Source organism: Chlorocebus sabaeus, chromosome 11 (genome assembly GCF_047675955.1).
Source record: "Chlorocebus sabaeus isolate Y175 chromosome 11, mChlSab1.0.hap1, whole genome shotgun sequence".
NCBI lineage: Eukaryota > Metazoa > Chordata > Mammalia > Primates > Cercopithecidae > Chlorocebus > Chlorocebus sabaeus.
The window spans coordinates 52,208,754-52,236,401 of NC_132914.1; the positions used below are offsets into that span (position 1 = coordinate 52,208,754).

General features: G+C 49.1%; 1 protein-coding gene across 4 annotated transcripts in view; it reads left to right on the top strand.

The window, feature by feature from the left end:
* The window catches only part of PDE1B (phosphodiesterase 1B), a 29,586-nt gene extending 2,796 nt beyond the window's left edge, over positions 1 to 26,790 (top strand). Inside the window, exons 1-15 of one of the 4 annotated variants that reach the window (XM_008003527.3) lie at positions 7,657 to 9,228; positions 14,464 to 14,577; positions 16,736 to 16,918; positions 17,098 to 17,164; positions 17,788 to 17,904; positions 20,160 to 20,300; positions 20,708 to 20,808; positions 20,916 to 21,041; positions 21,169 to 21,270; positions 22,664 to 22,784; positions 23,114 to 23,195; positions 23,553 to 23,661; positions 24,124 to 24,254; positions 24,759 to 24,879; positions 25,391 to 26,790. In XM_008003527.3, the coding sequence (XP_008001718.1) occupies positions 9,176 to 9,228; positions 14,464 to 14,577; positions 16,736 to 16,918; positions 17,098 to 17,164; positions 17,788 to 17,904; positions 20,160 to 20,300; positions 20,708 to 20,808; positions 20,916 to 21,041; positions 21,169 to 21,270; positions 22,664 to 22,784; positions 23,114 to 23,195; positions 23,553 to 23,661; positions 24,124 to 24,254; positions 24,759 to 24,862 (1,551 nt within the window). In that variant the 5' untranslated portion in view covers positions 7,657 to 9,175 and the 3' untranslated portion in view covers positions 24,863 to 24,879; positions 25,391 to 26,790. Of the gene's footprint in view, positions 1 to 7,656; positions 9,229 to 9,264; positions 11,154 to 14,463; positions 14,578 to 16,735; positions 16,919 to 17,097; positions 17,165 to 17,787; positions 17,905 to 20,159; positions 20,301 to 20,707; positions 20,809 to 20,915; positions 21,042 to 21,168; positions 21,271 to 22,663; positions 22,785 to 23,113; positions 23,196 to 23,552; positions 23,662 to 24,123; positions 24,255 to 24,758; positions 24,880 to 25,390 lie in introns of those variants that run through there. The other 3 variants (XM_073020842.1, XM_073020841.1, XM_008003525.3) reach the window with 3 other exon arrangements.
* Positions 26,791 to 27,648: the final 858 nt, after the last annotated feature.

A 27,648-nucleotide genomic window follows, 5' to 3' on the forward strand; every position in this document is an offset into this window, starting at 1 on the left:
GTCTTAGGACTGGGTACTGCTTGGAAATGGAAACATGGCATATATACTTGTATGTATTTATCTAACTATCTATCTAGATTCTTCTACTCAACACATCCTATTTTTGCCCCTTTACCCTTTTCATTTCTAATTAGGACATCCAAACTTTCTTCAGAGAGTCTAGGCCTGGTGTTTTTGACTCTGGATAAAAAGCCCACACTAATATAATCGTGCAGGGCAATTTTTTGTTGGGAAGAGCATTCAAGAATGATGTTTCCCACACTAAGACCCTGTCAAAAATAAATTCAGAATCTAATCTGGATCATATGAACCGAAGAGAGTCTCTTAACTGTGTGATTTTACTTCTATCTTCAGGACAATTTCCCTAATTAAGCAGACTCATAAACTGAGGCATAAGAGAGGGTGAAAGAGGCCATCTGGAGACGATGAGTTGGCCAGGATGATTTTCAGCATTTTTAACCCTAAGAGGAAATTTTTGACTTGGCTGTTCACCCTTCTCTGAGATCAGAGGGCTTTAGGGAACGGGAAGAAGACCAGAAGAGGTAGAAATAATTTTCTATGTCTTTTGTGAATCAAGAAAAATGATGAGCAGACATTGGTTTGCCATCCTCAGCTCATTTATTCATCCAACAACTATTTCTTGAGTACCTTCTATGGACCAGGTGGCATGCTGGATGCCGAGGATACAGTCAGTGGTGGATGAAACAGACATAGTCCCTGTTCCTACAGAGCTTGTAATCTGCTTCAACTCCATCAAGTGGTGTGGAGAGTTGGGAGGCTCTGTATTCCCTGTTTTGCTACACCCACCCAACTGATGAAATTCTACCACTCTGGGTTTCTGCCTCATTTTTTTCTTTAGGGGGTTATATACATAGGAAAAGCATAAATATGCATTCTCTTTTTCTCAGGATAGTACAAACATCACTCTCTTTTCTCTGCTCCAGTTTCTCTTGGAATTTTACGTTTTACAGATAGAACTTCCCCCTTCCTTTGGGACAGTATAGACATAGTCCCTTTCTCTTCTTCTTTCCCCACATGGTGCACACTTAGGACCCTCAAAGTCTAGGCTCAATGTTCTATGCTGTGGTTCAAGGTCATTATAGATGAGCTGGAGCAGGAACCCCACTGGGGATTATTTTTGCTTATCTTTGTTTCATCAGAGTCTAGTGTGATACCTTGAACATAACAGGCACACAATAAATGCTGTTAAATAAAGGAATGAACAAATGAAATAGTGAATATATGTACATATGTCATGAGGTCCAGTTCTGTCTCTGATTCTGTGGTGCGTGTATACCTCCGTGTTTGTTGAGTGGCGGGGGGAGGAGTAGGAAATGGAGATGGAGGAAAGGGAGATGATGATGATGTTGTTTTTTTGAGAGAGTGATGCTTAAAAGATATGGGGTTTAGAGACCTCAGGACAGAGCCTGGAACTGAAGGAGTTACAGAGAGGATCCAGAAACTGTGGCGTTTGGATTGTGTGAGATATGTTAGGATGAAATTGTGAATGCCTGCCTGACACGTATACATATGTGTTTGGGTAAAGGTTGATAGGTATGCTGGGGACAGAGCTCCATGAAGATGTATCTGTTTTTATAAGTGGCGTGTGTAACAATAAATGTGTTGGGAAGGTGTGCACTTACCTGAATACCTGAAATTGTCCTAGTTATGAGATGATGTATGTGTGTATGTAGGTAATGGGATAATACCTATGTGTGATCTTGTGTATGTATTTGTGACACTCAGATTTTTTGACATTCCTGGGGAGATCCAGTGGATGGGAGGAAGAAGCTGAGGCTGGATGCCTCATTGATTTAACCCTGCCTTTTGCCCTCTTTTTGTATATGCCCCATGGAGTGATCTTCTATGGCTCTTACCAGTTTTGAATATCATGCTGCCATTTTCCTTTTTCTGTCTATGGATGTGGAGCTGCTGTGAAGATTGTAGCATAAACTATGGTTCCCTGGACCTCTGGAGAAAAAGGAGTGTCATTTTTCTCATGCCTTGGTAGGGATAGTTTTTTAATGCTGTCCTCACTGGATTAGTCCTTCCTTCTCTGCTTCCAGCCATGGCAAAGGGAATCTCTCCTTCCTCTGTTTCATACTGCACTTTTCCATCAAATGTCTTCTGTCTCTATTTCCTTCATCAACTTTCTCTTGAATGAGGACTGTGTGGTATCTCTGGGAAGGTAGAGGGTAGAAAATTCCTGCCTTAAGTTGAAGGGAAGGTGCAGAGGTAGGGGATCAAATTCAGCCCCAAGGAAGAACTTGATAATCCTCTGGTCAGGATAGGTGGCTGGAGGGAGGGAAACCGGGAGGCAGAGTGGTGGTAGTAGAAGGGCATGGCGAATAATGGGGGACTTGAGTTCGAGTTCACATTCTGTTCTAACAATTACAACTATGTACTCTTTAAGTCACATAGTCCCTCTGAGTCTCAGTTCTTCATTTAATATCATCATGTAAAAGTAACTTTTAAATGATAAAGACTGAAGGTCTTTTTCAGCATGGAAGAGCTTGTTTTGTGAAGAGGCAGGGGAATGGGAATGGATGGGCAACTATTGGCTGGGATGAGGGAGACAAAGATTCAAGAGGTAGGAATATGAATTACCTAATAGGTTTGAGCTGTGATTGAAGGAGTTTTGTTGATGGTTATCTGGAAGGAGAGAAGGCACGTGTCTGAGCTTAGAGACCAGAAGGATAGGTGGGGCTAGAGGAGGGCAATATTATGAAGGATGTGGGCCACTGAGGTCAAAAGAAAGGAGAGGAACTTCCTTCTTATCATCTTTTCCCAATGGTCAAACTGGAAGTGGATGGAGCAATTGCAGTTCTGAGACATGGCGAGCATAGGAAGCCTACGGGCTGCCGTAGGTGGGTTCTATGAACATTGGGGAATTCCCTTCTGACATTTATCCCAAGTCCCTAGGCTTGAGGGTATTATCAGGTATACCACATCCTATTTTAGAAAATTCCTGAAGTCTCTTAGAATCCAAACATCACTCTGCTTGTACAGGAGCCTCAGGAAGTGATTTGAAAAAAGACAGAGGATTCCACATTTGAGGTTGCATCTACCACTTTTGCCCAGAGGAAGGTGAAGGAGGTTGGGGATGCATGGGACTAGACGGCCAGGTGAGATGCTCAGCAGGAAAGAAGCGTGCACATCTATAACTACACCCTGCCAGGGAGTTCCTGAAATCAAAGCAATGGTAGCCTCCCTATCTCCCAGATTCCACCGACCTTTAAAAAAAATCTTTCTGCCACCTTCAGACTGGGATGGAGGAGCAGAAAACCTTGAAAACAGGTCTTCCCTCTCTTTTTGTCTTTAAAGGAATTCTTGAGGATTTGTGTCCAACTCCTCTGCTCTCTCTTATTTTCTCTTCTCTGATTCTTCTATCTTCTCCTTTGCCTCATCTTTCTCTGGGTTCTCTTTTGCTGTGAGGCTCCCTTTTGCTCTTCTCCCTTGTCCCACTTCCTCTCTGTGTCCCATTCCCTTTGACTTACCTTTTCACTCTTGCCATCAGTACTTCTCCTCCCTCATCTTGGCTAGGGGTCAGAAAATCCCTGTGGCTCCCTCATCTCACTGAGGGGTTGCTGTGGTAATGGTACAGGATAAGCTTGCTATAGGTGCCCTCTGGGGCCTTATGAGTCCAGTCCCGATTCCTGTCTTCTGCAAGGCGTGTCTTTTGCCTTCTCAGTGGCCTCATCCTCCTAGTCCCTCTGGGGAGGAAGTCAAGTAATTGCCTTTGAATCTCAAGGGGCTGATTTTTCTCAGGTATGGAAGTTGAGTAGCTATTTTCCAACTCTCTTCAGGATAGCAGCAGAGAAAGAGGGACAAAACCAGGGCAGCAGGTAGGGTGGAGATGAGACAACTGGGGAGACTGGAAGTTGTTAGATAATAAAATTGTCCCCTAAGGGAGCAAGACTACATGGTCTAAGAACTGTGGGACCATTCTTCCCTTCTTTTAGGAAGGGGCATAGATGGGAATTGAGCAGGGAAAAAAAGGGTGACTGAGAAGGGAAAAGGATAAAATCAACTTGTTATCCATTCAATGCAGGGAGGTCGCTAGTGCCCCTGCTCTTGCCCCTCTGCCCCAGCATCCCCCAGTCCTGCAACTGCTCCTCTCCCCTCAGCTGGGGTTGCCTGTATGGAGCTTATTGCTGTCTGAGAAGAAAACACCAGGTTCAGATTCCACTTCAGCACTCAGACCTGGCAAAGGTGCACTGAGGGAGCTGTGTTGGGGTTTGGGTAGAGAGGAAGGCTTGGTGGGAGAAGGGTCAGGTTGTTTTTGGGGTAGGGCCTGGGGGCATAGGGCATGGAGAAGAGCTAGAAAGGGGGTGCTTCAGGTGGTGCTGTTGGACAGAGCCAGACTTCCAGGTCAGTTGATTCCACAACTGCAGTGAGAAGTCAGATTTGCAAATAATTATGGTGGCTACAGTGGGGTGATTAGGCTGCCAGCTGGTGTTGGCACCATTTAGGTTGGGAAGGGAGCTTGGCTGGCTGGGGGTTGAGGGCTGGGGGCTGGGTGCTGGTCATAGGGAGAGGCTGAGTGATTCTCTGGCAGGCAGGACCTGGGGGCTAGGGAAGTTTTTCCTTTTATTCCTATTCCTTGGCTTCCCTGCTCCCCTGTTGATCAGCTCTTGCATATCTGCTTGGCACTGTGTCCCTTGTTCTCTCCTCTGTGCCCACCTTGTTTGGAAACTTCTTGCGGCCTGAACTGAGTGAACACACATGCCAACAGTATTGCCAAACTTCCTAAACCGTGAGCATCTCTCTACCAAGCAACTGCTTTAGAAATTCCAATCTGGAAGATACATAATAAACCAAATTGCACTAGATACCTCAAAGACTTCTTGGTCCCTCCTGTTCTCTCCCCTTCTGCTCTTCTCTGAAATGCCAAGAAAATTTGCTGTTGTTTTTAATTGCAGTGAAATAAATTGAAGACAGATATGCCGGAGAACTTCCTGGAAAGTTCATGAAGGTTAGAATGTGGCCTTTCTCTGATGAAGAAAAAAGCTACCCTTCTCCTTTAAGCACTGGGCTAGAGCTGATTTGGGGAAGCAGTGAGCCAGTCAGAAAGGATGAACTCAGGACTGGGAAATTAAGGCCCAAGCATCCTACTTCCCCAGTGTCTCCAACCCAGTCCCTGAATCTGAGAACCATAAAGACTACAGAGAAGGAACAATCCCCAGAGATAGTTAGTAAAATCGGGGCAGTGCTGGGACCAGACTCAAATCCTGCTGATCCATAATCTGATGCTACCCTCATCACACTTGCAGTCAGACTCTTGCCAAGTTTTTAATTTACTTTCCCATCCCAGACTACCTTCAACATCTGTTAGGCCCCATGGAAGCAGGGCATCTGCTGGGAACAGCTGTTGAGATGCGGTTTGGAGGGCTGGTGGGGTGGTCCATGTGGAGGTAGTTAATGAGCAAAATCAAATGGTGTAGGGAGGGAAAAGAGGGGTGGACAAATGAACCAGAGAAAGAGTTCTTCTGGACTGGGTACTGGGAGCCTCCTCTTCAGTTTGCCTTCCTCTGACCTTCTCACCCACCCCTCCCAGTTCCTCCCTCTCTCAAGGGCTGAAGTCTGACGGAAAGGTGACTCATTTGTGTTCTTGGCTGGGAGCTGGGACACCTGGGTTCTTATTGGTCTGGGCTGAGGCTCAAGCTGCTTAGATTATTCCCTTCCTCATGTGATCTGAGTTGTGCTGGGCTGTTGCTAGGAACACCTGTTAGAAACGGCTTCTGGTCAGAAGGCACAGGCACAGGAGGAGTCTGAAAGCAGTCTCTCCCACTTCTTCAGTGTGTTTCCAGCCTCTCTAATGCAGCACCTTTCAAATCTCCTTTCCTTTCCTCCCTGCCCCCCAATACCTCCTACCTCTTTTCCTTTCTCCACCCTCCTGGTTTCCCGTCCTTCCCCCACTGTCTTCCAATCTTCCCTAGGCCCTGCCCCATTCCCTTCCCTCATCCCACCCCCACCCGTAGCTCCTCTGTCCAGTGCTGAGGGCTCTCTCACCACTGCTGCCATGTCAACAGTGCCTCCCAGGATGGCAACCCAGCTTTGCCACCAGGGGGGCTATTTTTATCTGTGGAGCCACCCCCGCCACAATGCCCAGCCAGCTGCCAGAACTGGGGCTGTCTGTATAGCAATGGAAGCCAGAAGCCAGGGGAGTGGGGGGTGGGAATGCTCGGGTGAGGTGGAGAGCTAGTTGTTCTTGGTTTCTGGAGCTTCGTGCTCTACGTGCTCTGCAGCCTCTGCCTCCACTGCCTCACTGGGGCCTCTGGAATAAGAAGCCAGAGAGAAGCCCTAAACCTCTGGAGTGGTGGCATCAGGGAGACTAGAGCTTTCCCACAAATATCCAGGTGCCATTTGAGGCCTGGATGGAAAGTCAGGGGTCCTGGCTGTAAGAGTGGGCATATGGGACTTTGTTTATGAATGACTCAATGAATATTTGCTGAACTAACTAAAGATTTGGACTAAATAATTATCCTTCACATTCATGTATCACTTTAGGGTTCCCAAGGTGTTCTCATACTATATCTCACTAGGTCCTTGCGAAAATTCTGTGAAGCATGTATTATTTACCCATTTTATAGACCAGGAAACGGAAGCTCAGTGTGACTTTCCCAAGGTCACACATAGTAATAAAATCTAGGCAAAAGTTTGTGATTTCTTTTTAAATTTAGTTTTTTCTTTTCAACTGAGCTAGCCAGACAAGTCTCCTGATTTTAAACTCATGCCCTCTTTCTATTGGAATTAGATGATTTCCTTGGTTCTTTCAATTTCTGAGATTTGGGAGCTTTGAAGTCAGCCAGTGAATCCCTTCCCAAGCACCACCTCTTTATCCCCACCCACCCCCACCCCTTTTTTCTTACCAGAGACAGAGTCTCCCATCCTTTGTTTCCTACCTCAACCTTATTCTTCACTGCAGGCTGGGCAGGCATTAGAGTTGGGTTCCTTTCTATTTTTAAACTACATTTAAGGGCTAAAGAAAATCCATACTGGACCCTTTGTTGAGGTCATCACATTTATGTCCTGCCTGCCAGCCAGGTGACAGTCTCCTTAGAGGTAGAGTGTGGGGTATGTGTATATGTGTGGGTAAGTGTTTATGTGTGAAATTTTTCCCCAGGAAGGGATGATGGTTGATCACTATCCCTCCTTATTAGGAACAATAAATAATAATAACAGGTTAGGACAAAGTATGCAGCATGCATACGTGGGCTGAAGTGTTGAGCAGCCATTCGTCCAACCAGCTTTGGTTCTAGTGGGTAAGAGAGCAGAGGAATGGACAAGATATCCTCTTCGAGGCTTTTCTGGTCTAAGAAATCTTTACTTTTCATTAGGAGAGTTGAGTTTAGCACTTACTTGGCTAGAGTGGCAGGGTCTGGAGTGAGGGTACAAGATGAGGCAGGGAAGCTGGCCTGGGTTGGAGGTTGTTAGTGTTCCAGGCTGTGTACTGCCATCTGCCCCCACTCCCAGTCCCATCCTGCAATGCAAGCATGTCCACAGAACATGCCAAATGACCTGTCCTCACCTCCCGGGTGGCATTCAGGGGCTCTGACACTGGGTCTAGTCCTTTCTCTCTAAAAACACTCATCAGCTTGTGGCCATTGTGGGGAGAGTGGCGGTGGGACACAGAGAGAAAGAGAGGGATACAGAGAGAGTGGATTTCTTTCTCCCAAGATCTGCAGCAGCCCTGCTTCACGGCTACCAGGTGTTCACTGGAGAACAGCCTTAAGATATTTGACTTCCACTCGTCTTGTTGAGATCGAAGCCCACTTCCACTTGTCCCAGTACTCGGTGGAGCTGAGAAACAGCAGGTTCCCCAGCTTCATTTATTTCTAATTCTTCAAGGCTTTGGCATAATGACAAAGTATTTTAATTTCTTCCTGCTTTTGATGGGTAGGGGTAAAGGGAAAACTTCCTGTCATAAAATCCTAGCTGTTGGCCTGTGTCTTCTCTTTTCCCTTTCTGCTGACATACTCAACTCCATTAGTTCCTTTTCCTCTCTACCACATCACCCCCAGCCAGAGACCTAGATCTAAGAGACTGCAGATCCCCGAACTCTTCCCCAACGCGTTGGGCTTCACCCGCCGGCTCTCCCCCTTAGCCCCGCCCAACTCCTCAGCTGACCAATCACGGCCCCAGTGTACATGTATTGGTGATGTCACCTCCTAGCCAATCAGGAGGCGGGCTGGGACTGTGTGCGCACGTCCACTTGGAGCTGCAGCGATTGGGTTCTTCCCTCCCCAACCTTGGTGAAAGCAAAGTCTGAAGGCAGGAGAGGGGGTCCTGGTCCTCAGACCCCTCTGGGTGCCTCTTTTGGCCCCTCCTGGGCCATCTCGTTGCTTCTCCTTACCTCTGAGCAGGATTGACCTCTCTCTGGTTAATTCATGGTTATTCCCCAATTTCCATTTTACACATGAGAAAACTGGGGCTAGGGGTGTTAATTTGCCCAACCCCTTGGTTTCTATGAGCGAGTTCTCTTGACTTTCATTCTCTGCTTGTGGGTGGAGGGCCCTTCCCTCCCTGTTGAGCCGGCCTCTGGATAAGGATCCCCTGACACACAGCTTCAGGAAGCCCCTCCCTACAGTTTCTTATCCTCTGTGGGAAGTTCATCCCCCTGTCTTACTTCCATTCTGTGAGGTGGGTTAAAGCTCATTTTGAAGAATGGCCCCAGAAAAAGACCCTGAGAGGGAGCTGAGTCTGCTAAGCTCCTTTTGGGGGTTCTTACAGGACCCCTCCCCCTCATGCTACAGACTTCCTCTCTGTGACAGATTCAGGATGATTCCCTGTTCCTGCACCCTTAAACCTCTTGCTAACACCCTTTTTCCCAAAGAGGAGCCCCACCTCCTCAGACCAAGAGGCTGGCCTGTGCTATTTCTGTCCTTTCTGGGCTTCTTCTGAGAACAGATTCTTGTTTCCCATCTGATTCAGATGTGAAACTTTTCCCGCAGCCTCCCCTCTCACCCAGTTCCGGTAGGCTGAGTCTCTGCCTCCCCACTCTCTTCTTCCTGCAGCCAGGCCCCTCCCCAAAGTTCTCTCTGGTCAGTCGCTCAGTTCTACTGGGACCTGGAGGAGGAAGGCAGGGGCCAAAGAGGAAGTTATCCCCGCTTAGGGGCCCTGGGGCTCCCGGGGTCAGGATTTTGATACTGTGAAGCAGGAAACTTTGATTCCCATGGCAAACCCTGTTCCTGTTCAGAGGAGCCACCTTCAGGGCCCCATCCTCAGGTAGGTGTCAGGGATGAGGAGAGGAAGGGGGAGGAGGAAGAGGACAGGTTGCTCATGGATCCACCAGTTGTAGTTTAGTGAAGTGGAGAGATCAAGACCTGACAGTCCCCCATATGTTTTGTGTGTGTGTGTGGGTGCCAACTTCACCTTTTACTCTGTCCATCTTGCCCTTTACCTTATTCTCCTCCCATTTCCATTCCCCCCTCCCTTTTTAAAATTGCTTCTTCTTGACTGTGGCAGGTAACTTATCAATGTTTCTTCCTTTTCTCTCCTTCCTGACTCCCAACATCCTTAGGACCTCACATCCCTTTGAAATTTAATCTTGTCTTAAGAACCCCAACTGGAAATACAATTCTTCTCCTGACTACCATCCCCTATCTTATTCTAAAGTCCTTCAGAGTTAGGATCTCCCCAGACCCACTCAAAGTCCTCACCTCACTGTTCTTCTGCAGGAAGTCCTTCTCTGGCTTCCCTGTCCTAAGCCCCCTACTTATGGTGATCTTTTTGGGAATGTGGGTGCTGGAAGAAGAGGCAGGGGACTTTGGAAATTCCCAGAACACCAGCTATGGTGATACAAATAAATGAACTGTAGAAGCTGGAGAAGCTGAACTCTCCTGAGGTGTTGGGGTTATAACTACCAGAGTCTTTTCCTCCCAATGGCTGCCTGGAGCTAGGAGAGACTGTGGACTTCCAGGAGTCACGATCTGAGGCTTTTCCAATCATGCAGGGACTGAAGGTAAAGCAGAAAGAAGTGGTGGTAGTGAAACGGGCAGGGATGGAGGTCGAAGGAAAGTTGGGGGAAGCTGCCAGTTTTCCTTGGGGCCAGATGAGGACTGGACAGGGTTGAGCATCCTGTTCTACAGGGAAAGACACCTTTCCTGTGCCAGATTCCATGATGGCTGAAACAGAGGGCTTGGATTAAAACTGATGTTGGTGGGATAGAAGGACTTCCTGCAGAAGAAGAGTGAGGTGAGGACTTTGAGTGGTCTGGGGAGATCCTAACTCTAAAGGACTTTAGATTAAGAGAGGACCCTGGCAGGCCAGAAAGTATGGGGTGTGTGTGTGGGGGGAGGGGTTATTTGACTTCAAGAGGGTGCAGTTCAGCAGCTGGATCCTTTCAGCCGCTTGAGTCCAGGTCCTCTTCTTAGACTTCTCATTTGTCAAATTTATTCTTTGATCTTTTTTTCCCTCCCTCCCCACCTCTTTCTGGTGTCTGGATCATGTTTGGTTCAGATTTCAACAGAAGCTATCCAAGAGCTCCTGGACAAGATCTGTAAGTGAGGGAAGGAGAAACTCCGAGGGAAGTGTGTGCTTGAAGTCAGCCTACAACCTTACTCTTCTCAGGCTCACTGTTATTTTTAGAAACCCTGGCTCAGAAATCTCCATTGTGAGCTCTGGGAGATAGCCTCACACCTGATTAATTTTCCCCTTTCCATTTTATTTATTTAATGAACTTTTACTGAGCACGTTCTGTGTACTCTAAGGATGGAGGCCAAGATAAACAAGTCACTGTCAGCGTCATCAAGACACTCAGTCTCCTATGGGCCAACCGACAGAATTAATTAAGGTTGGACGGGCTGAGACTGTAGAAGCTATGGTGGAATGGGTTCCAGCCTCTCTCTAAGCTAATTGCATGATTAGGCTTGTTCTGCCTTAACAGTTTCATTGTTTGGGGACACGGTTAGGTTCCAATGTAGGTCTTGTAGACCTTGATAACCTGACTGAGATAGATGAGTTGTGTGACCTTAGACAAGTCACTTAACCTCCCTTATAAGGAGCTTGTGAAGATCAAATGAAGTTTGTAATTGTAAAGGAAAGATCATGGCTACTATCTTTCTCCCATTTCCTCTGTTAGGGGGCTTCCTAATTACCAGCCTCAATCCAGACCAACTCAGTCTTCTCCATCTGGACTTGGGAGAGAGAAGGTACTTGTTGGATTTGAAGGGAGTGTGGTGTGAGCTGGGTAGGACCACCATGATTTGATGCTGATCAGTCAATTCCTATTCAAATTACATTTATGGAGACTTTTTGTATGTGCCAGGCCTTTTAATGTATTATATCACTCAGTCCTCTTATTAATAGCCCTGTGAAATGTTTATTATCATCCTTACCATTTTATAGATGAACAAGTTGAGGCTCTAAGATAAACATTCTGGGGTGTTTTTTAAAAATGCAGATTGGGCTGGGAACTATGGTTCACACCTGTAATCCTAACACTTTGGGAGGCCTCAAGATGAGGATTGCTTAAGCCCAGGAGCTTGAGGTTACAGTGAGCTATGATCATGCCACTTCTAGACCTTGTCCAGGAGCTCTTGTATAGCTTCTGTTGAAATCTGTTGAACCAAACATGATCCAGACATCAGAAGGAGGTGGGGAGGGAGGGAAAGGAAGATTAAATAATACATATGACAAGTGAGAAGTCTAAGAAGAGGATCTGGACTAAAGTGGCTGATAGGATCCAGGTGCTGAACTGTACCCTCCTGAAGTCAAATAACACCCCCGACACCTGTACTTGCTGGCCTGGCAGGACCTTCTCTTATTGTAAAGTGTTTTGGAGTTTAGACCTCCCCAGACCCACTCCAAGTCCTCACCTCACTGTTCTTCTGCAGGAAGTCCAGAGTTATGATCTGGGTGACAGAGCAAGACAGTGTCTCTTAAAAAAAAAAAAAAAAAAAAAAAGCAGGCTGGGTGCAGTGGCTCGTGTCTGTCATCTCAGCACTTTGGGAGGATGAGGTGGGAGGATCACTTGAGGCCAGAAGTTTGAGAACAACCTGGGCAACATAGCAGGACCTCATCTCTACAAAAAATAAAATAAACATTAGCTGGGCATGGTAGCACATGCCTGTAGTCCTAGGTACTCAGGAGGCTGAGGCAGGAGGATCGATTAAGCCCGGCAGGTGGAGGCTGCAGTGAGCTGCAATTGTGCCATTGTACTCCAGCCTGGTTGACAAAGTGAGATCCTGTCTCAAAGTAAAAAAAAAAAAAAAAAGGCAGATCCCTGGACTGTACCCTCAGAAATGCTGTGGAATTAGACTTAGAATCTACATTTTTTACATGGATTCAAGGTGATTCTGATGCTGGTGGTCTACAGACCACATTTTAATAAGTACTGATTAAGAGTTAGTGACTTGCTCAAAGGCTCACAGCAGGAAGTACTAGCTTTGAATCCAGGATTCCTGCCTCCCAGACTCGTGCTGCTGCTGGATACATCTCACCAAAGCTGCCTCCTAAGCCTTGGTTTCTCATTGTAAATGGGAATGGCAATTCCTTCCCCGCCTCCCTCCTTCATAGGCCCATTGTGAGGATAAAATGAGGTAATGCAGGAGAAAGCACTTTTAAAAATGTAGAGCTGGCAGCATTGTTAGCGATTATGCAAATAAATGCAAATAAGTACCGTGGGCGTGGCTGCTCACTTTGGGAGCCAGTGCTGGGATGTGGGTTTCAAAAGGTGGGTCGAGAAGGGAACTGGAAGAACTTTGGTGATGGGCATTGACCCCTGGGGAAAGTTTTTGTAAAAAGGGCCAAATGAAGCAGAAGGCTGGGGTGGGAATCTGGGGGAGAGAGAGAACTATACGCAGAAGAGAACTTCCTTCCTTTTTGGGTTTTATGTCCCCAGATTTGAGGGCCCCTAGCTATGGGGACTGATTGGCAGAGGGAAGCCCCAGCTTGTGCCTGGGCACCAAAGGCAAAGCATACCTCTTTGTTCTGTGATCTCTGGGCCGGGTACTCTGGGAGATACTGGCTCATAGCCCCTTTCCAGCTCATTTAGCTGGGAAAGCCTTTTATGATATCTCGCCTCTGTTCCTCCTCCCTAATGAAGCTGGAGCTGGGGCTGAGCTTTACTAAAATCATCCTCTTTCTTGTTAAACAACCTGCTGTTTCCACTTGGAGATGGTGCAGCAGGAAGGCTGGAAGTGAGATTTGAGGATAGCCCTCCAACTTCTTTGCCACTTTCCCTTCTGTCCCATTTGCTCTCAGATGTGTTGTCCAGGACTACTAGGCCCTGAGGTGAGAACTGGCCTGTGGCTATTTTGGGCACCCCGATTCCAAAGCTGCTGAGACCCTGGGATTCTAGAGCTACTTCTGTTCAGGAACGCCATTGTTCTCCCTCCCCCGGCATCCCTGGGAATTGATGCTAATTTCAGCCTCTGGTCCCTGACTCATTCTCTTCTCCTCCCTGACTCATAGGGTGACCTTGGGTTTTTGAAGCCCCTCTCAGTGGGGAATTAGGATGGCCACCATTTCAGCCCCGGGTTGGTTTTAGGTGGGTGGGGCAGGGTGAAGGAAAGGAGAGAAAGGAATGTTTAACTGCTTTCATTAAAATCACCATCTGAAGAGCTTTGTTTGCTTTGTGACTGCCTGGGCTGAACTCACCAGACTTCTAAGAAGTCTCCCAGTTAATCATCAAACCCCAGAATTTGTAAGTGTAAAACATGAGGTGATTGTTCCTTCAGGCAAAGCATCCAGTGAGTGAGATCCCTGGGCCCACCCCACCACTTTTATCCTGGAGGAAGCTTCGGTGGGGACAGAGGCAGGGGGTGGGTACGGTAACTCTGTCAGAGGTTCTCTCTGGTGTAAGACTGGAAAGGCAGGGGTTAACCTGGCTTTGTCCTGGTTGATGGATTCTGGAATCATAATCCATTAGCTTTGCCTGCATGGAGAGAGGCCAGGCGAAAGCATTCAGATTTGTCTTTGTTCTGTGCTTTTGCCATCCCTGCCAGGCACAGAGGGGCTGTGGACATGTAACCCCCACCCCCCACACCATGACCAAGAGACAATGAAATACTCTTGGGGGCTATCTTGATTGCTATTGACCCCAAAGCCCTCTCCCATGGGGGAAATAAGCAGTTTCAACTCTTGATTATTCAGGCTATGAAACAGATCATCCTAAAAACATAACTCCAGGGGCTTGTACCTGCCTAATTCTGCTGGGCCCTGGCATTTTAAACAAGATTAAGCACTGACTAAAAAGCGGGTTTTGAGAGGTCAGCTGGTAGTGGGGATGATGGAGTCAGAAAAACCTGGCATTAAACTTTGGGTGTAGATAATACAGGCAGTGGCAATAGCCTGAGATTTAAAAAGGAACATTAGCTGCTATTATTATTAATGTTGAAATTATTAACTGTTTACGAAAGACTGAGGATGTTTCTGTAAAATGTACCTTATTAGGGGGTATCCTGTTCTCATGATAAGGTGGCTGTGCCTAAGCAGCCTCTCTGTATCTGCTCCCTGCAGGCTGCGCTACATGGTGAAGCAGTTGGAGAATGGGGAGGTAAACATTGAGGAGCTGAAGAAAAATCTGGAGTACACAGCTTCTCTGCTGGAAGCCGTCTACATAGATGAGACACGGTGAGAGAGACCGACAGACAGAGAAGGAGAAAGATGTCAGACATAGTGTTCCAGAGAGAGGGGTTAAGACAAAGATAGACACGTGTAGCATGGACAGAGACAGGAAGAAAGAGACAGGGTGGACCAGATATAAAGAGCTCTAGGTAGTGGCTGGGCACAGTGGCTCACACCTGTAATCCTAGCACTTTGGAGGCCAAGATGGGTGGATTCTTTGAGCCCAGGAGTTTGAGACCAGCCGGGGCAACATGGCGAGACCCTGTCTCTTAAAAAAAAAAAAAAAAAAAATTAGCCAGGCATGGCGGCATGCTCCTGTGGTTCTAGCTACTTGGGAGGCTGAGGTGGAAGGATGGCTTGAGCCTGGGAGGCAGAGGTTGCCTTGAGCTGAGATTGCACTGCTGCACTCCAGCCTGGGTGACAGAGCAAGACCCTGTCTCAAAAAAAAAAAAAAAAGAGCTCCAGGTATCCAGGGAGAAATAGTGGTAGTAGAGATAAAGAAGCAGAAGCAAACATAGAGATGCAGAGATAGAGACAAGCACAGATATCAAGAAGGACAGAAGACTGTTTCAGAGTTGGAAGGCGCCTTAAAGCTCATCTATTCTAGTGTGGAATGCCTCCAGACGTTGCTGCCCAACATGGGAGCCACCATCCTGGGTGGCTATCCAGCACCTGAAATGTGGCAAGTAGGAACTGAGATGTGTATGTAAAATACGTGATGGATTTCAAAGACTTAGAAAAAAGAATGTAAGATATATTATTCATATATATATATGTTTTTTGTTTTGTTTTTGTTTTTGTTTTGAGATGGAGTTTGCTCTTGTTGCCCAGGCTGGAGTGCAGTGGCGCGATCTTGGCTCACTGCAACCTCCGCCTCCAGGGTTCAAGCAATTCTCCTGCCTCAGCCTCCAGAGTAGCTGGGATTACAGGCATGCGCCACTACGCCCTGCTAATTTTTCTATTTTTAGTAGAGGTGGGGTTTCTCCATGTTGGTCAGGCTGGTCTCGAACTCCCGACCTCAGGTGATCTGCCCACTTTGGCCTCCCAAAGTGCTGGGATTACAGGCGTGAGCCACCACACTCAGCTGGTATCTCTAATTTATTTTATAAGGCTGGGTGTGGTGGCTCATGCCTGTAATCCCAGCACTTTGGGAGGCTGAGGCAGGCTGATTGCTTGAGCCCAGGAGTTCGAGACCAGCCTGGGCAACATGATGAAACCCTGTCTCTACAAAAAATTAAAGAATTAGCTGGGCATGGTGGTGTGCACCTGAGTCCCAGCTCCTTGGGAGGCCGAGGAGGGAGGATCACCTGAATCTGGGAAGGTTGAGATTGCAGTGAGCTGTGATCACACCACTGCACTCCAGCCTGGGCGATAAAGTGAGACCCTGTCTAAAAATACACACACACACACACACACACACACACACACACACACACACACACACAGTATTGGTTTCATGTTGAAATGATATTTTGGAGGTACTAGGTAAAATAAAATTTATTGCTGGGCACGGTGGCTCACACCTATAATCCCAGCACTTTGGGAGGCTGAGGCGGGTGGATCAACTGAGGTCAGGAGTTCAAGACCAGCTTGGTGTGGTGTGGTGGTAGGCACCTGTAATCCCAGCTACTCAGGAGGCTGAGGCAGGAGAATGACGTGAACCTGGGAGGCGGACGTTGCAGTGAGCCGAGATCATGCCACTGCACTCTGGCCTGGGCAACAGAGTGAGACTATGTCTCAAAAATAAATAAATAAATAAATAAATAAATAAAATTTATCATTAAAGTAAATTTCATCTGTTTCTCTTTCCCTTTTTAATGTGGCCTACTAGACAATTTAAAATTTCATATATGCGACATTTTATTTCTATTGCATTTTATTTCTATTGGATGGTGCTGCTCTATAGCATCCCTGAAAGATGCATTCCATTTCCTGCTTAAATGCTTTCATAGTTGGGATGCTCACTGCCTCACACAGAGACCTGTTTCATTATCGGAGATGTTAGAGAAATAAAAAGATATAGAAAAAGAAAGGAAACAGGGTTGAAGACAGAGAGAGAGCTGGCATGAGAGTTACTAAATGTGGGGTATGGCTGGGTATAGGGTCTCTGGGCTGTGGAAGCACCTGCTGTCTTTCCTCTGTGACTCCCCTTCTGGGGTCTCAGGCAAATCTTGGACACGGAGGACGAGCTGCAGGAGTTGCGGTCAGATGCCGTGCCTTCGGAGGTGCGGGACTGGCTGGCCTCCACCTTCACCCAGCAGGCCCGGGCCAAAGGCCGCCGAGCAGAGGAGAAGCCCAAGTTCCGAAGCATTGTGCACGCTGTGCAGGCGGGGATCTTCGTGGAACGGTGAGGCTCGCCCACACTCAGCCTCCCTCTGCCTTTAGCTGTGTCCCTCTTTCCCAGCCACCCTGGTCTTCCATGACCACCAGCCATATGATCCCATGGCTCATCTCCATATCCCCAGCTGGCCAGACCTCCACTCCCAGACCTTCATATGTGGGCTTCTTCTCATTGTTCTCTCTTAGGATGTTCCGGAGAACATACACCTCTGTGGGCCCCACTTATTCTACTGCGGTCCTCAACTGTTTCAAGGTGATCTCTGGGTTTTTGGGAAAGAGGAGAAGGTTGGGGGATGGAATAGCCATTGGGACTTCTAGACCCTGTTTATGGCGTGATTTTTGCCTGCCTTTTTTTTTTTTTGAGATGGAGTCTCACTCTTGTCACCCAGGCTGGAGTGCAGTGGCGTGATCTTGGCTCACTGCAACCTCCGCCTCCCTGCAAGCGATTCTCCTGCCTCAGCCTCCTGAGTAGCTGGGATTACAGGTGCCCACCACCACGCCCAGCTAATTTTTGTAGTTTTAGTAGAGATGGGGTTTCACCATGTTGGCCAGCCTGGTCTCTTGACCTCAAGTGATCTGCCCACCTTGGCCTCCCAAAGTGCTGGGATTACAGGCATGAGCCACCGCGCCCGGCCTGCCTTCCCTTTTAACTGTTGTTCTCACATTCGTCAAAACAGCTTTTGCCCACTCTAGGAGCAAACTCCTGACTTCCTGTCTCTCCCATACTGAGGGATATATGGGAAGAAAGAGGCACACTTCACCATCTCTTTGCTTTCCTATTTATCAAGACTTTGTACTCATGGGAAGTCCTTCTTGAAGTCTAACTTCAACCCTTGCTGCTGCTGGAAAGCAACATAATCTATGGTTTCTCCACAGAACCTGGATCTCTGGTGCTTTGACGTCTTTTCCTTGAACCGGGCAGCAGATGACCATGCCCTGAGGACCATTGTTTTTGAATTGCTGACTCGGCATAACCTCATCAGCCGCTTCAAGGTTGGGCAGCATCCTACCTCTACCTGCAGGCAGGATTCTTCACTCCTCTCATGCCTGTTCTAAAAGGCTCCCAACAAATAGATTCCGTAGATCCCCTCACTCAGTCTCAACAGCAGGGAAGTCTCCCCACGCCCACGCCCAGTCTACCTTTTCTGTCACTTGCTGCAGTCTTAGTTCCAGACTTCATTAATTGCTTTCTAGGGGGAGATTCTAGGTCTGCAACCGTCTAGCCTGGGATTCTGCTCCCTCTCGCTTTGCTTTTTCCCCCCCAGCTTGTCCTCTCTAGGCTGACTTGCAGTGTGGACCCTGGAGGCCTGGAGTTCAGATGCTGTCAGCCAGTGCCCTTTGGGACTGGAATCCATGGGTTTCCTGGATAAAACTGACCACTCCCTCCCCTGTCCCCCAGTTCTGGTCTCTGTGCAAGGAATTTTATGGAGAAGGTCAGCTCTTGACAGGCTGGGGTGGGGTTGTATGACGGGGGGACGATGTTTGAACTTCATTTGCTCTTCAGCTTGTCTGGATGGGAAGAATTATATGAGAGTAAAGTCCTTCCTAGATCCTGTACCAGGAGGGAGCATCTTTTGGGAGGGAAAAAGTGCCAGGAGAAAAAAGAAAACACTTTCACATGGAAAAACCACATTTGGAAGTAGAGGGTGAGGGAGGTTGAAGAGCCATAATGGGGACATTGGGTCAGCACTTTGGGGAGCAGCAGGTGTTTACGGTGAAGGGAAACATGGATGATCTGAAGGGCCATAGAGGGGGCGGTCAAAGGAGTCCAGGTGGAGAGTCCCCTCCCAGGCCATCTTTGGGAGGTCATTCCATCCGTCCTCTGCCTCCACTTCACTAGAACAAATTATTTGTGCATGTGAGCCCTTCCTCCACCCTTGACTCCTCCTTTTACAACTCCCTAGGGAGTTTCCAAAACTTTCCTGAGATGCTCAGTTGAAATTTTCTTAAGTGCCTTCTGGAAGCCTGTTCTGCAATTTTACTCTCTTCTTTCCACTCCTGCCCTCTCCAGGACAGAGAATACCAGGGCTGTCTTTTTCCTAAGACTTTTCCCAGCTCATGTTTCTCCAAACTGGCTCTCAGACTTCAGTCACTAGCTTCTCCTAAAGTCTGCCTCCTTACCTGAAAGTACTGGGTTTGGGGGACCTCAAGAGTAGCTGTTTTGGGTTGGGTTTGCCCAGTCCCAGTCTGCTTTGCTCCAAGGCAGTTAGAGGAAGGAGGCGGTGCTTATTGTTTTAGTTTTCTTTGATGGTAGGGCCAGTAGCAGCTGCCCTTCTCAAACTCCACATTCTCTTCCTGGGCACCTAGCCCCTCCCCTACTCCTCCCTTTTTCTTCCCTTGCCTCCAGGGATGCCATGGCAACGCAAAAGCAAGGACAGTCGTCATGGAAACAGTCCTTTAAAATTTCCTGAATTTGGGGCACAGCCCTCCAGGGGTGCAGGTGGGGGATGTTAGGGTCTGACTGACTAGTGGTGCTGCTTCTGTGTCTTCTGTCACTGTATTGCTCATCTCTACAGAAACCTCCCGAGTCCTGAACCTTTGTCCCTTCCTAGCCTCCAGAGATTCAGGGACAGATCACTAGTCCTGTCCTCTGGGAGCCTTGAGCCTTCTGAAGGAGGCAGACATACCCTAAGGGTGTATACAGAGACAGGGAGCAAATTCAGAGTAGCTGGACAGAGCTCTGGCTCATGGTGCTTTTGTGTGTGTTTGTGGGACTGAGGGTGGGGGTACTGGTGCATGTAGAGGGTAGGTGGTCAGAGAGTTTCTCAAAGGAGAGGGTAACCCACATCTGGCTGGAAGAGTCCTCTCTAGGTCATCTTCTTCATTCCCTTGCTTCCAAGCCCTTCTTCATGGTTTTGGATTTGGGGATGGAGTGGAGTGGTTGGAAGGTAGGAGGGAAGTTTTCCTTTTATTTGAAATCTCCAGGGAAATAATAATAATTATAGCTATTCTTTAGAGAGCATTTACTAAATGCCTTGTACTTATCTCATTAATTTCCAGGTCGGTGGTATTATCTTCATTCTGCAATTAAGTATCTGAGGCACAGAGAGGCAGGCGACTTTCCCAGGTTGCACAGCCAGCAGGTGGTAGAGGCAGGATATGAGCCAGGTTTGCCTGACTAGGTCCTGTGCTCTCTCCCTATGCCACACTGCCTTCTACAGAAAGCTGAGGTTGTTGATCTTGGTCTGTAGTCACCACCATTCCTGCAGATCCTTGATATACCTCCATTTCCCCCACACCCCCCACAGATTCCCACTGTGTTTTTGATGAGTTTCCTGGATGCCTTGGAGACAGGCTATGGGAAGTACAAGAATCCTTACCACAACCAGATCCATGCAGCCGATGTTACCCAGACAGTCCATTGCTTCTTGCTCCGCACAGGGATGGTGGTAAGTGCCCTGGAGATGATTCTTCTGTGATTCAGGGCCTATGGCTACAGAACTGGGAGGTGTAGAGTGTACTCCCATTTCCATTTCTCCTCTTTGGTTCTTCTTGGGCACTCCAAAGCCTTTGCAGAGTCGAACTGGATTAAACTCATTCTAGAGAATTCCCAGGTAGACTAAAACTTCTTGGACAGTGCTAGGGACATGTGCTGGGATGCAATGGGAATGTTGCAGGTTTGGATGGAGGAAGGTCCTTGGCCATTCCAGGAGCTGAGAAACCTGGCTGCATGAACCAAGAGCCGGCCTGGAAGCATGGAAGGGATGGGATGAGTGGTCTAGCCTGTGTGTGGAGGTTCTTGGGCAGTGACCAGCAGGCATCAGCCCTCTCTTATTCTTTCTCTTTCCTCCTGTAGCACTGCTTGTCAGAGATTGAGGTCCTGGCCATCATCTTTGCTGCAGCTATCCATGATTATGAGCACACGGGCACTACCAACAGCTTCCACATCCAGACCAAGTGAGGGGTGGAGATGTGGCAGGGGCAGGAGAGGCCAAGCGGAGGTGGGGGAGGTTGCCAGAGTCCCTTTTTACAGGGGGTGGTCATGATGACCTGTGGCTTTGTAGGTCAGAATGTGCCATCCTGTACAATGATCGTTCAGTGCTGGAGAATCACCACATCAGCTCTGTCTTCCGACTGATGCAGGATGATGAGCTGAACATTTTCATCAACCTCACCAAGGATGAGTTTGTGTGAGCAGAAGCCAGTACTTGGCATCCCTAAGAGCCTCCCTTACCATAAACCCCATTTTCCACTTCCTGGACCTCCTGCCCAGCAGCACGGAGGGGGCCGATCGCTTCTCTTTTTATGTCCACTCAGAGAGCTCCGAGCCCTGGTCATCGAGATGGTGTTGGCCACAGACATGTCCTGCCATTTCCAGCAAGTGAAGACCATGAAGACAGCCTTGCAACAGCTGGAGAGGTGGCATCTGGTGGGGTGTGGCTGGGGCCAGGCCAGAGGGAGGGCTGTGTGGACTGGGGGGTATACACAAGGGTAGTTGGTGTGCCAGGTCTTTACCTGGATGTAGAGACTCCACTGGCTCCAGGTATCCGACTGCATCTCTGTGTAAGTGTGGTGTGTGTGGGGGTGTGTGGGGGTGTGGCCTTACGTTCACATACACCCTAGGCAGCTGATCCACTGGAGAGTGCTTTGGGCTGGGAATTTAAGATGGGGGTTCTCATTGCAGCTCCAGGACAGGCTTACTCTGGAATGTTGGAAAATTCATTCGACCCTTCTGGACCCCCGTTTTATTACCTCTGAAATGGTGGAAATGACATGCCTCCCCCAACAACAGTTTCCCCCTAGTTCCTAGTCTCCTAGGGCTATTGGGAGAGTCATATGAGGTTTAAACAAATGCACAGAACAAATGCCATAATTGCATCTAATGCTGCTTAAAAGTGGGTGGGAATGTATAAATGTGTGTGTGAGTGGACTCTGTGTGTCCTGAAGGTGTGTGTTAATCTCTGTGTATGGTGTTTATGTGTGGGAGAGTATGCAGTGTCATAGCGGGTCATTGTTGAGGGTATAATAATAATTATTACTATTCTAAATAATATCTACTGAACACTTACTATGTGCTAGACACTCTCCTGAGTACTTATTTCTTGTTTGTCACTTAATTCTCAGAACTACTTGATATGTCGTAGGATTGTTATTTCCATTTTAGAGTTGAAGAAAATGAAATATGGAAATTTTAAGTGACTTGCACAGTGTCACACAGTTAACATGTGGTAGGTATAGATGTGAACCCAGGCCCTTTGATTCTAAGAGCCTGGGCTCTTAGCTACTAACCTGTGCTGCTACCTAAACATATATAAGTGTGTGTGTGTCTGTGTGTGGGGTGTGTGTGTGTGTGTATGTGTAGCTTTGGAGGGTGTTTGAAATTATGTGAGGCCAGGCGTGGTGGCTCATGCCTGTAATTTCAGCACTTTGGGAGGCCGAGGCAGGTGGATCGCTTGAGGTCAGGAATTTGAGACCAGCCTGGCCAACATGGCGAAACCTTGTCTCTACCAAAAAAATACAAAAATTAGCTGGGTGTGGTGGCATGTGCGCCTGTAGTCCCAGCTACTCAGGAGGCTGAGGTAGGAGACTCACTTGAACCCAGGTGACGGAGGTTGCAGTGAGCTGAAATTGTGTCACTGCACTCTAGCTTGAGCAACAGAGTGAGACCCTGTCTCAAAAAAAAAAAAACAAAAAAACAACAACAACAAAAAAGAAGCTATGTGATAGGGTGTGCATGGGAAATTAGGGAATGGTCCAGGTTTCCTTTTCCTAAAAGATCAGTCTCCCTTCCCTTGCCACCTGCCCCAACCAGGATTGACAAGCCCAAGGCCCTATCGCTACTGCTCCATGCTGCTGACATCAGCCACCCAACCAAGCAGTGGTCAGTCCACAGCCGCTGGACCAAGGCACTCATGGAGGAATTCTTCCGCCAGGTAGTGCGGCATCTTTGCTTCCCCTGTGCCTATGGGGGCCTTCTCTCCCCTTTTGCCCTCTAAGTTCCCCACTTATACTCCATATCCTCCTTTTGCTACCTGTAGTCTCTGACCTGATACCAAATCCTTGGGGTAAAATCCCATTATCCTAAAAGCCTAACAATAGTTGCATTTCATTTGCATCTATTTCATTTGCATATTACTAATTTCCAGGTCAACATTGCAAAAATTTCACACAACCCCCAACCCCTGCCACCTGCCACCTGTACCCCAGATCTGGTAGGTCTGAGGTATCCTCTCCAGCTTTCCTACCCTGCTCTCTCCTCTAGGGTGACAAGGAGGCAGAGTTGGGCCTGCCCTTTTCTCCTCTCTGTGACCGCACTTCCACGCTGGTGGCACAGTCTCAGATAGGTGAGTGTCCTCTCCTGCAGGAAGGGGAGGACTGGGAAGGGGAAAAGATACTGCCTGGGTCAGGATTGCTCCAAGTCCTCAATCCCCCAAACCATTCTTCCTGTAGAGGAAAGCCTACTGTGCTAGAGCATGGGCTCCTGGGATAGGAGGCCAGGGGCTGCAATGGCAGGGAGGAGCTCTCTGGGGCACCAAGACATCATCCCAAAGCCTGCCCCGCATTGGGAAGTTTTCAGCCCCAGGTTACCTCTCCAGCCTCTTTCATAAGGAGCCAGGGGTCCTGGCCATGCCAGCTGCATCCTCTGCCTAGCCCTCCAGATAAAAGTGAGACATCTCTATGGCATTGCTCCTCCACTGCAGGGTTCATTGACTTCATTGTGGAGCCCACATTCTCTGTGCTGACTGATGTGGCAGAGAAGAGTGTTCAGCCCCTGGCGGATGAGGACTCCAAGTCTAAAAACCAGCCCAGGTGAGGGTGGCTGGGGTAGCCAGCTGTCCTGGTTCCGGAAGGCAGTGGTAGGGAGGGAGTTGGACTCACGGAGAGGACCGACTCACAGTTGTGGTGGGGTGGTGGGGAGGCAGGCTGCTTCGAGCTTGGGAGTCCCTCTGCCGTCAGGGGCAGAAGGATGGGATCAGAAGGGTGTGACCTGTGCCTATGCTCCCCTTGACCATATTTTTGTTTCTTCCATTATCTGTCTTTACTGCCTTCTGGAGAATCTTGTTTTAATTTTCCTTCTACCAGGAGGGAAGATGTGGAGAGGGAGGGGTGAAATGAGGGGGAGAGGGACAGGGACTTGGGGAATATCTAGTAGAGGAAAAGAGGAAGACAAAGTTCCCTGAACCTTCTCTTGGTCTTCCATGAGTGGGCTAAGGTGGTTCTGGAGTGGGCTGGGTCTTACCTCTTGGGGCTGTTGGGGTGTTCTGCTTCTAGCTTTCAGTGGCGCCAGCCCTCTCTGGATGTGGAAGTGGGAGACCCCAACCCTGATGTGGTCAGCTTTCGTTCCACCTGGATCAAGCACATTCAGGAGAACAAGCAGAAATGGAAGGAACGGGCAGCAAGTGGTGGGCACCGTGGCAGAGGGTGGGGGTGAGAACTTGTGTGGGTGGATCATGAAGCACCAGGACGTCCTGGTGAAACCCTTCGCCGGACTCCTTGAGTTGGGAATGGAGCTGATCAGACCAGTTAGATCACAGGAAAGACTGGCCAGTGACCTGGGATGTTCTAAGAATGGGGGCTATAGAGGTGATAGAGACAGCCAGATATTCCACAACCCAAGGGTCCGTGTGCACACCGTGGTCCCTGTAAATGGTGCCCCTGCAGATTTGGCTAATTTGGTGGCCCTGGCTGGGAAATCTCTTCCTGTGTGAGGGGGTGGTAGGGTGGTGTTGCGGGTTCTGAGTTTTAGCATGGCTACAGAGGCTCGTCCCAAGTGGGGATGGGTTGAATGTAGTTCAGCTTAAAGGCAGGTTGATGGATGAGAATCCCTTGTTTCTCCACATACTCCTTGGGTTCTGGGGAAGAATGCTTCTTGGCCTAAGCTCAGCCTCCTTTATGCTCCTCTACAGGCATCACCAACCAGATGTCCATTGACGAGTTGTCCCCCTGTGACGAAGAGGCACCCCCATCCCCTGCTGAAGATGAACACAATCAAAATGGGAATCTGGACTAGCCCTGGGGCTGGCCCGGGTGAGCCTGTTGTGGTGGAGGGCATAGCAGAGCTGGTGTCTATCGTGGCATCTTTGTTGGGTCGTCTCTGGGCTCCAACAGATGCGACATCCTCTCTCCCTCTTTTGAGCAGTAAAATGGAGGGAGTGAAGACATAGAATGGAGCCAAAGTGTGGGTGGAGCAGGGAAATCCTCCCACCCTCTTCTGTCCCCAGTCCCTGCGGGAAGAAAGGAGGTAGTTTCTCAGAAAGCAGCAGAACATTGGGCCCACGCCAGGTGACAGCTAACCTGCACCGCACCTTAGGGAGAGTTAGGAAAAAGGAGCCCAGCCAGGGCACACGGCTCAGTGAGGGCAGCTAAACATGACTTCGACTTCAGCCCCTATTCACCCCCTTGGCTAGGCACCCTTCTGAAGGGCATTTTTTGCACAACTCTACTCGGGACTGAGTGGGGATCAGGACTTGGAGAAGGAAGGTCAGGTTGGAGGTGAAGGCCAAGCTCAGGGCACTGAAGTTCCTCCCTCTTTCCCCAGGTGTTCATTGAGTCCAAAGTGTTTGATGTCATCAGCACCATCCATCAGGACTGGCTCCCCCATCTGCTCCAAGGGAGCGTGGTTGTGGAAGAAACAACCCACCCGAAGGCCAAATGCCAGAGATTTGGGGTTGGGGAAAGGGCCCCTCCCCACCTGACACCCACTGGGGCGTACTTTAATGTCCCGGCAGCAAGAATGGGGAACTTCAGGCTCCCAGTGGCCACTGTGCCCGTCCCTTAGCCTCTGGATTCTCTTCATGGCCAGGTGGCTGCCAGGGAGCGGGGAGCTTTCTGGAGGCTTCCCAGGGCCTTGGGGGAGGGTCAGAGATGCCAGCCCCCTGGGACCTCCCCCGTCTTTTTTGCCTCCAAGTTTCTAAGCAATACATTTTGGGGGTTCCCTCAGCCCCCCCACCCCAGATCTTAGCTGGCAGGTCTGGGTCCCCCTTTTCCTCCCCTGGGAAGGGCTGGAATAGGATAGAAATCTGGGGGTTTTCAGAGCCCTATGTGTGGGAAGGGGAGTGGGTTCCTTCAGGGCATGGTACCTTTCTAGGACCTGGGAATGGGGTGGGTAGGACATCCTCTTCACCCCAGAATTGCACTGCTTCAGCCCCATCTCCAGCCTGATCCTCTGCAATCTTTCTTCTCTCCCTTTCTGATACAGTGACTGGGAAAAAAGGAGCCATTGTGACCAGGGGCTGCGGGAGGCCTTCCCTGGGACCTTCCTTGGGACTGGTCTGGGACCCTGGGGCTTGTCACCTGCCCTGGCTGAGTCCTGAGCCCTTTGCCTCCTTCCTCTCGCCTGGGGCTGGGAGGCTCCCATCCGACCGATGTCTGTAACGTGCTTTGAGATCTCCCCAGCAAAGCACCTTCGGGATGTATCGACACCAGCTGGGTTAGGGTCAAGGGTGCCTGGGGAGGGTGAGGTATAATCCAGTAATCCCACGTTGCTAAAAGAGAGGGTCTGTCCCCTCCTTTCCACTTCCCAGAACTGGCCCAGCTGTCGGCACTAAGAAGCTCCTCCCCTGAGACAAGTGAGGGGTGGTGGGTGAAAGGCAGATGGAGGAGGGGCTCAGGGCTGCTGCCTTCCTGTCCTCTGGAGAGAACTCAGCCAGGCGCGGTGCCCCTTCCTCTCCTCAGGCTCCTCCTTGCCCCCACCTTGCCCCGGGAAAGGCCAAAGTCCAGGTGACTGCCCTCCTTCTTTCTTGTAAATACCAACCATGCATTTGTACAGTGGGCCCTGTTCATGCAAAATCCATATCCATGGTCTCCTAGACCTGCTACCCTGATACTTCCACCCTACCCCACCCCGAGTAGGGCAGAGATGCATGTGACTCACCCCTGCCCTTGGTCTCCCAGACCCCTGCTATTATAGCCAGAGAACAATAAAGAAGGGAGACCAGGCCTGACTGCGTGTGTTCACTGGGTGCAAGTTGACCAAGCATCTTCACATACATACACTCTTTCCAGCGGGACAAAATCTGGGTGAGGTGTTCTCCCTTTTATATATATATATACACACACATTTAGGTATGTATCTGGGCAAGCTGAGGCCCAGGAGGAGGCCCCGAGGGCTCACAGTAGCTGCATGGCAGAAGTGGGACCTGACGCTTCTCAGGCTCTGCTCTTTCCTCTGTACCACATGCTTCAGCAGGGAGGGGGAAAGAATCTTGCCTTCCCTCCTTTCCTCTCTCCCACTACCTAGGAAAATCAAAAACAGCAGCAGGAGAGAGGCCTGGCCGTGAGATCTGAGACAGTTTCTTCTCGTATGCTTGGTTTTTGTCTTATCTGTCCTCAGTGTCTAGGACAAGGGAACCCTTCCAGTCTCCAGCATGGGCCTCTTCATTAATAGCCACTGTGTTCTCTATCCATTGTTGCTAACGGGTTGAATAACGGACAGCGGTCCCACAGCTGGAAGAGGGAACACATCCTGAAGCTTGGGAATCCAAAAGGAAGGCAGCTGAGGCTTGGAGGGCGGGTGAGGAGGTATCCGTACACCACCACACCCTCTATCCCATGGGCCAAGTGCCATGGTGCAGTTCCCCTTTTGTCCAGCAGATGGAGCCCACCGCACAGTCACAACTGGACACGGCACAGGCCTTAGAGCGCCGAGTGTTCCAGCTGCAGGGCAGGCCTGTGAGGTGGTCAGATCGTTCCTCAATAAGAAAAGAGAACCTGGGGCTTTTCTTCCTTCTTGGCAGCCTGGAAGTTAGTCCTCCCACCTATCTGACCCTCATCTCTCTTCCCACAGCAAGTAAAGTC